The sequence below is a fragment of the Pangasianodon hypophthalmus genome, chromosome 22, assembly GCF_027358585.1.
Source record: "Pangasianodon hypophthalmus isolate fPanHyp1 chromosome 22, fPanHyp1.pri, whole genome shotgun sequence".
Classification (NCBI taxonomy): Eukaryota; Metazoa; Chordata; class Actinopteri; order Siluriformes; family Pangasiidae; genus Pangasianodon; species Pangasianodon hypophthalmus.
The window spans coordinates 8,048,680-8,058,042 of NC_069731.1; the positions used below are offsets into that span (position 1 = coordinate 8,048,680).

Consider the following 9,363-nt stretch of genomic DNA (forward strand, 5'->3'; position numbering starts at 1 on the left):
TTCTGTTACCAGCACTTCGTATTCCTGGAGTTCATGTTCAGACAAATCTAATACATTACTACAAAAGCAAGTGAAAAAGCAAGACTCACTTTCTTTATTTCACTGTGGAAGAGTTAAAAAAAAAAAAAGAAAAGTGTGTGGGAGGGTTATAAGCCTGCCATCAAAAAACTTTTCTACAAGTCACAAGAAAGCATACTCTGCTCTGAGATATTGAATCTCATTAATGATATATGAGACCCAATATGAAGAAGCACTTTTGCCCTGATACGCAGCTACAAAACAACAGAAGCATTAGACTTTTTCATTGTAGTGTGTCATCTGTTTGAAAACCCTTTCCTGTTCTAACCTAATTTTGATTGACATTTAAATTCAGAAAACGCAGTCATAAGCCATTCTCTACGCTGATGTGGCATATCTACAGAGAGCGGTAACAAATCTCAGAATCAATCTCAGAGTTAAAAGAATATGTTTATACTAGTTAAATGGATCATTTCATGTCTAATATGCAGCATTCTGCAATAAGTCTATATTTGTAGACTCGACGTGACGTGAATCTTCAGTGGGAAACAATAATTCTGTGTAAATTTGGTTAAGAAGAGACATTTAAAGGTTTTATTGAAGACAGTCATGTCAGAGGAAATGCCAATAAAAAGGATTTACAAACAAATGTATTGTTTCATAAGTAAAACCTATTATGTTTGTATTCTTGATTTAATATAAGCTGTTGTGTTGCAAATGCCTTACAGATGCATGCTAAAATTAATTTAGCCTTCTGATGGACTGCTTTTACTTATAATCAGCAATATGGATTCTCAATTAATTAGCAAATATATGCAATGCTTGAGTTTGCTAGAAAAACACATTCTAGGCTAACAACGTTTGATGAAATTAGACTAACATTCTCAATGAAACACGGTGCATATGATGAGAAACTTCTAGTAAACTTGCAGTGAATGGTAGAAGGCACAGGGAAACGCTTTAATGCAGTGTGTCTGTAAGACAAAACTGCAAATTGCATATGGACTATATACTGCATGATGATGGTTGGTGCTGTATTTTGTTATTCTAGCGCAATTACAGTGGTGTTTAATTGGAGAAAGACATTTCAACAGTCTTAAGTATAAGGGATAAGGGAGACTCAAAGTACCAGAATGAAATGCAGCTATACGACACAGTTGTGCTGAGTTACAGCAGAGACTCGGCTCAGCTAATCAGAGCTTTATGAGATGACAACTACAACGGTGTCGATGGCGATACTAGCATGAAATATCTGTTTACCTTTTATTTTATTTTCACACTGTTTACTTCCACATACTAATATTCTATTGAATGTGGTGGAACAAAAAACACTCACATACAAAGAACACAGATTTTCAATTGAACTTTATTTTAACTTATGTAAGATAATCAAACTATTTATTTAAACAGAAATTTTCAGAATACTAATAAAATAAAGACTGCAAATGACTGCTAGTTTCAAATTTCGATAATCAACTTGACTTGCAAGCAGTGTTAACTGGTGAGTGAGGGGAGAGGAAGTGCACATGACTCAGTACTCAGTGCTCGCAGACCTGAAGTGCTCAGTTTCTCTGAACGCTCACTTCACTGCCCCATGCTCACAGATACCTTTGTGTGCGCACAATTCACGGCACCTCACGCACGTTTTTAATGCTCACACTCAGTGATACTGCTCTGCACATTACTGTCAGCCATCTTTGCACTCTTTTATGTTCACATAACCTAGACTACTTAAGACCATTGGATACTTTTTGTAAAAACTTGGAATGATATCTGTCTATCTTAACAGCATACACTGCAGCGCCTTATGCTAAACATCTATGCTAGATAAAATTAATGCGTAATCAATAAATGAACTTTTTTAATGGGCGGTAAACAGGTTTCTGTTATCACTGTGATAACTCAGTTAACAATCACCAGACACAGGCCAATTGGACATCAGGGAAATCACATGTTGAGGGTTTTTGAGGGTGGATTAAGTATTTGAAAAGAAATATTTTATTAACTGTTTTGAAGTGGCAAGTCTCATTAGAGGTTATACAAACACAACAAATGTTAGCTTGTTCAAGGAACTCACGTAACGCAAAAGGGCATAATCAAGTACTACTGTCCTTATTCTCCATACTCCACATTACATGGTGGTGTGTCTGTTTTATTCTTTATGTACAGTGACGTTATCCATTTTGAGTTATTAGACCTTAAATTCCTTTAATGCCTTAGCATATACACACTTTGGTCTTGCTTTTGTGCTACAAATGTTGGCATCTGGTGCATTTTCATTTTAATCTTTTTTTGTTCTTATTAATAATCGTGTAGAATAATTTCAAAATAATAATTCACATGCTGATCATTTACTTTTACCACTTCCAAAGCTGTACTTGCAAAGCTACAAAGTCAAGTGCACTGCTAACATTAGGTAGTAAGCTAGTATGATCCAACCTAAAATCATCTGTTTCTCTACCATGATAAAAAGGTCACTTCTTTCCAAAGCTCTTACTTGTAATTACCTAAAAAGACATTCGCACACGCCCTTTAGGTCAGGAAGCTGATCCTTTTGACAGCACATAGTATGCCATCAAAATAAAACCTATGGATAATTTGCCTATAAATCACACCAACTATATTAGCCTGCATTCACATTACTTGATTAAATGAGAAAGGAACTGGCTAGAGAAAAATAAAAGCTAATTTGAATAGTTGGCTTTATGGAAGCTATGAATGATGCGGGTCAGTGATGGAGTAATAATGACATATAAATACCATTTATTACTACATACGATTTTATAGGGGAAGCTATTTCAAAAGCCGAGCCTAATCAGAACCATGTACAAATAGTCAGTACTGTTTGAAAAACGTAATTAAAGGAGTTATTTAGAATATAGGACACTAAATGTGATGTGTATTAAGGTGCTGGGTGAGGTGGTGCGCCCGTATAAAGGTGCGCTGACACTTTGGGCAGATATGCGGCCTCTCTCCGGTGTGTGTAAGAATGTGTGTTTTCAAATGCTGTGGCATGAGGAATGCCTTGTCACACTGCTGACATCTGTAAGGCCTCTGGCCACTGTGTGTGCGCCTGTGCTTGCCCAGGTCCCCAGAATTACTGTAGCACCGATTGCACTCAGGACACGCGTAGGGCTTTTCCCCTGTGTGCCCACGCACATGTTTGGTCAAATCGCCTGATTGTGCGAAGCTTGCACCGCACTCTTCGCAGCGGTACGGCCTCTCGCCTGTGTGTGTGCGTTGGTGGTTGGTGAGGTGCTGGATGCGATTGAATCTCTTGCTGCAGACAGTGCACACATATGGCCTCTCGCCGTTGTGAATTCGGAGGTGCTTCTTCAGCACGTCGGGCCTGGAAAATGTCTTCCTGCACTCGGTACACTTGTGGATCCTCTCCTGGTTGTGTGTCAGGAGGTGCACTTTTAGGTTGCTCAATGTTGCAAAAGTTTTCTCGCAATCCACACAAGAGAATGGCTTTTCTCCAGAGTGAACGCGTCGATGTAGACGCAGCGTTGACCTGTGACTGAACCTCATACCGCACTCAGGACACGGGTACGGCCTCTCGCCTGTGTGTGTGCGCAGGTGCGTGCTCAGGTGGCTCATTCGAGCAAAGCTCTTGTCACACTCGGGGCACGAGTACGGCTTGACGCCAGTGTGGATGACCATGTGCTTGCGCAAGCTGCCCACCTCTTTGAAGCTATTCCCACAGTCCGTGCAGATATACGGCTTCTCGCCCGTATGTGTGCGAGTGTGTATGGTTAAACACTGCAGCGTAGCGCAGTTCTTTCCGCAGTGCTGACACAGATAACCGCGGTCTGTACAAAGCGGTTCCTTTCCATCTATTTTTGGTTTGTGATCTTCTTCTAGCTTGTTGCACTGATGTGGTCCGAGGCCCCACATTCCTGCAAAGTTTTCGCCACATGAAGCACAGCTCAGCTCTCCGTCAGTACACACAGTGGTCAAATTGTGGCACCGACGACAGTGGTTCTGCAGATTGCCGATGTAGTCAAAGCTGCGGTCGCACTGTGGACACGTGTAGCGTTTCCGGGTTGGTGCAGGCGTGGGAAGGTGGGCACGCCGCATATGCACCTTCAGCTGCTCCTGGGTGAAGAAGTGGTGGTTGCATGAAGAGCAGCTGAGCATCTGGGAGGATATTTTGATGCATTGTGGTGCTTTTTGTGTTTTTAGCCAAACAAGGTAATTACTCCGATGGGTCCATTTGAGGTGTTTCTCAAGGTAAGAAGCGTCAGTGAAGGACACAGCGCAGTAAGGGCACGAAAAGAAAGACTCTCGGCCTGGAGATGGATACAAATGAAATACAAAAAAATTTATATTTTAGGACTTGTTTAACATTGCATTGACAGAACTTTTAGCTTAATGTAGCTACAACTCATGATAATGTCAAAACAAAAAGAATAGACAATAGGTAAATAGACAACGGGTAAATAAACATTTACCTAAAATCAGACCGTAAGTAAGAATAAGACCATAAATAAGACCATAAATAAGCCAACACATATTTTTCTTTGGTAACCACTAAGCATGTGATTGTATTTGATGCAAGTCTTCAACTGCTTTTAAACACTATGGATCATTTCAGTTTTATTGTATAACACTTTTAACAATAGACAAATTTTTAATAATAAGGATCACTATTAAAAATTTAAGGGCTACCCCCAAACAAATGCCATGCTTGCAGTGGAAACATAGTTGTCAATGCAGAAATAAAACCACATTTAGGCTACATTTGTCAATAAAAAGTCATTATTTTCTAACTTGTATTTAACTTGTATTTAACTTGTATTATAACTTGTAGGAAATTGTATTATTTATAAGTGAGCATAAATAAAAAAGATGTTTTAGCTAGTCATATTTTATTCTTACAAGAGCATGGTAAAGGGACTCCTCTTTTCTTTAGTTAGTGTCATCACTGAACAAGATGCACACGTTATCATAACAGCACTGTCATGATTTTTGAAATTCTTTGTAAGTTCTTCATCGCCACAATGTTTTAGAACAGGGGCTCTCAAATGTTTTGCAGCCAGGAACACTTTTGGTTAAAAAAATTTCCCCTCAGCCTGGATTTATCTCAAAAACTATTCAATTATACTCATTACTCAAATGTGGATAATATATATATAATATAATATTCTGGCTATTTACTGGAGCTTTTTATTTCTAACTTTCCACCCACAGAACACGTTACAGAACATTTTGAAAACCAGGAGAGGATATGTGAATCATTAGTTATTAAATGTTATTAGTGTTCTCGTCAGTGGAACTTCTTGCTCGTGTTAGTGAATGGGCTGTGTGTTTCACCCACACACTCGAAGTGTAATAATGCTGCTTTGGTAGCCGACATAACAAGGAATCATCTTCATCTGCACTTCTACAGTCAGGGTACAAAATCAGGAAATATTTCACCACTTGGTTTTTAATTATTTTCCCATTTTATTGATTAATATTTATATTATTAATAAGTTAAACACAATCACTAATAAGGTAACCAATTGCTTTTATTACCTACCTATTTATCTATCTATCTATCTATCTATCTATCTATCTATCATTTTCATTCAGATGTTCAGATGACAGTTTGACATGCTACATAGTGTCTGCTGAAATAACCCTTTCAAGTCAACAGGTCTTGGTTGCTTTGGCTGGAATACAAACCCATGATCACACTGGTCCTTTGAGATTAAAACTGGATGCTGCCCTTGGTGTAGAAGCAGACAAGACAAAGCATTTCCAGCAGACACTGTAATCTTTAAATATTTAATCTTTTTCACTATTCAGGTAATACCAATACCATTCAATTAGTTGACAACTTTTTCTAATACTGGGGAAATGTGGAAAACAGGGTGTAAAATAACCATTGCTCAGTATTTTATTTTCAGCAAAATAGCTTTTAAGAGTCATATCACTGAACTGAAAAGACAACATAATATCGACATTACACAAATCCACATATTTTTTAACCACAACAATTATACTTAATTGTTAAAAGTGTAAAATGTTAGATTTTTTACAGACGTTTTTAGTGTTAAATAATAAATTTTTGTATACATGAAATAAAAGGATCATGAAAGTATCACTTATTGAAGGAGTCTCCAGTGTCAGCACTTTGTAATGGTCAGTTGTTTTACTTCAGGACTGAAGTTTACACTGTGTGGTTTCTCAGTAACATAAGCTGCGTTTTTTTTTTTTGTTTGTTTGTTTGTTTTGTTATTTTGTCTTATTAACTTCAAGCGAAAAAGAGGCTGAAGAGAAAACGACTGTTTATAACTTAAGTGATAACAGGAACAAACTTGTCTCATGGATGTTCCACAACATTAAATGCTACTATAAACGGATAAAAAGCACAGCATATCACTAAATATATTAAACAATTATATATTTCAATTGTTGACAAACTGGTGTCGTATAAAAGGTATAAAACACGGCAGGACATGCTGTTATAGAAAAATAACCAACTTCAGAGTGGTAAAAGTAGCACTTCAGGCCAAATTATAGCCTGTCATGGATTGTTTTTCTATAATAGCATGCCCCGTTGTGTTCCTTACAATTCCTTACATAATGTCTCACTGAAATTAAATACCATTTAAGTGATGGATCATTACTGGGAAAATGTGTCTGATTCCACTTTAACTAGGTCGATATTTTGTCCCTGTGACCTATGAAAAGTTATATTACCTGCTTCTTCATCCTGTCTGAGATCACTCTCCTCTTCTGCTGTCTCTAGCTTGATCTTCGTCACATCCTCTTCCTCCTCCTTCAAGGGGAAATATACCTCACCATTCACCACATCATGGATTTCAGACTCAGTTTTTAAACCGAAACTCAAATTTACTGGAACACAGTCCGGCTCTGTCTTCACGGATACGGTGGAGTCTGTAGATTGAGGCTGTCCATTTCTGTTCTCTGTTTGCATGCAGTCTGTTTCAGAGAGGCCTGGCTCTTGTTTTATGTGGAGAAGCTCTGAAGAGGTGTTATCAGAAACAAAGTCTTTAGCTCCATGACATGAATAAAGTAGCTGTTTGTCTGTGTTTGGTTCCAGGTTATTTAAAGCCCCTTGTATAAGACAGGGCTCAGTTTTGATGTGTGTGTCTGGTGCAGCCTTGGCCGTGGTGCAGGATGAGCTTGCACACTGTGAGCTGATCTTCACCATGACGTCACAATGCACCAGTAACACACTCTTACATTTCCGTGTATCAGAAACAACAACAACAACAACAACAACAACAACACTGATGATTACTTCATCACTGCATTTAAATCGCAAAGCTAATGCATTGCTTATTACACCCTATACAGCAGCGCTGGAAGTGCCCCTATCTCGAAATAGCCTTTAGCATTATGATGCTAAGTGAAAAAAAAAAGGCCTGTAACGTTAATTACTTCATTCCTCAATAGCTAACTTCTTCACATTAACTCTCCCATCATGTGTAACCATGAGAAGAATTAGCCTGTTCACAGCTAATTATGAAAAACATGCAGGAACGACTAAATAGCTGCCAGCAAGAAGGAGCGATATGTTTATATACATAAAAAGAAGTCTGTCATTCAGTTAGCTATTAGCACAACGTTAGCATAACTACACGAGAATATCTATTCCATTAAATTTAAACAGTCATTTGTTTCAGTGTTTCTCACACGGCTTATATTATAGCTAACAAACCGGCTTGTTTTGACAAAAACAAGGTGTACAAGATAAAAACCACAGAAACAGCTTGTGGTGAAGAAGGAATCAAGCAGACTGTGTCAATATGGCCGACGCTGGCCTGCTTTTCAAAATAACTGTAGCACGTCGATGTTTGCTTCAAGCTTCACTGAAAGCATACTTCTCATGAATAAACACTTAAAGCAGCCTAATACCTGGCGGTGGGGTCATGAAACCCCATAATACTGTCAAAGACTAAATGTCAAAGAGTTACAAGGCTTGTTTAGTGACATACTGCAGTGCTGAAAAATCCAGCTTGGAACAAAACACAGGTTGAGCTGGTCAAACTATACTGGTAGACCATCTTCACTGAGGTTCTGACAGATTGTCCTACACACTGAGATGTCCTATCAAGGGTTTCTGTGCACAAGCACATTCATATATTCATGCTATTCATGTCATATACACTACACAGATTAGCCATAACATTAAAACCACCTGCCTAATATTGTGTAGGTCCCTCTTGTGCCACCAAAACAGCTCTGACCCACTGAGGCATGGACTCCACAAGACCTCTGAAGGTGTGCTGTGGTATCTGGCACCAAGACTTTAGCAGCAAATCCTTTAAGTCCTGTAAGTTGCGAGGTGGAGACTCCATGGATCAGACTTGTTTGTCCAGCTCATCCCACAGATACTCAAACAGGTTGAGATCTGGGGAATTTGGAGGCCAAATCAGCACCTCAAACTCTTTGTCATGTTCCTCAAACCATTTTTGAACAATTTTTGCAGTGTGGCAGAGCACATTATCCTTCTGAAAGAAGCCACTGCCATTAGGGAATACCGTTGCCATGAAGTGGTGTACTTGGTCTGCAGCTATGTTTAGGTAGGTGGTAAGTGTCAAAGTAACATCCACATGAAGGCCAGGACCCAAAGTTTCCCAGCAGAACATTGCCCAGACCATCACACTGGTCACCAGGAACACTCCACAAGACCTGCCGTTTTGGAGATGCTCTGACCCAGTCATCTAGCCATCACAATTTGGCCCTTGTCAAAGTTCCTCAGACCCTTATGCTTGCCCATTTTTCCTGCTTCCAACACATCCACTTTGAGAATTGACCGTTCACTTGCTGCCTAATATATCCCACCCTTTGACAGATGCCATTGTAACAAGATGATCAATGTTATTCACTTCACCTCTCAGTGGTTTTAATGTTATGGCTGATGGACAAAACTTTGTGGAAATCTGACCATCAGGTCATGTGATCAAGCACTACTAATGGTTCTCAGATCTAGATTGAAGGTTAGAGGTGATTGTGCTATCGCTGTAGCCAGCCCCAAGCTTTGGAATAGCCTAGCTGTACACATTAGAACTGCTCCTACCCTAACTGTTTTCAAATCCAAGTTAAAACTTGACAGCCAGGATGTCTTTGTATGCTGTAGCATTACAATTTCCCTTCACTGGAACTAAGTGACCCAAACATGTTCCAGCATTACAATACCTGTGCACAAAACGAGCTCCATGAAGACATGGATTGCCAAGGTTGGTGTGGAAGAACTCAAGTGTCCTGCACAGAGCTCTGACCTCAACCCCATTGAATACCTTTAAGATGAACTGGAACGTGGACTGCACCCCAGGCCTCCTCTCTAGTGCTCTTTTGGCTGAATGAACAAATCCCAACAGCTATGCT

The 9,363-nt window shown here is 39.2% G+C and overlaps 1 protein-coding gene across 1 annotated transcript; it reads right to left on the reverse strand.

The window, feature by feature from the left end:
• Positions 1–1,366: 1,366 nt before the first annotated feature.
• On the reverse strand, positions 1,367–8,262 carry LOC113532988 (oocyte zinc finger protein XlCOF6). The gene is made up of 2 exons (XM_026924755.3): positions 6,709–8,262; positions 1,367–4,310 (listed from the first exon to the last, which is right to left on the reverse strand). The coding sequence occupies exons 1-2, from the start codon at positions 7,181–7,183 to the stop codon at positions 2,905–2,907; spliced, it is 1,881 nt and encodes a 626-aa protein (XP_026780556.2). The 5' UTR covers positions 7,184–8,262; the 3' UTR covers positions 1,367–2,904.
• Positions 8,263–9,363: the final 1,101 nt, after the last annotated feature.

Excerpts from the sequence above, each read along its gene's own strand:
- LOC113532988 (XM_026924755.3), bottom strand. The coding sequence starts at position 7,183 with ATGGTGAAGATCAGCTCACAGTGTGCAAGCTCATCCTGCACCACGGCC. Across the intron at positions 4,311-6,708 it reads CAGACAGGATGAAGAAGCAG|GCCGAGAGTCTTTCTTTTCG; the intron begins GTAATATAACTT and ends ATCCATCTCCAG.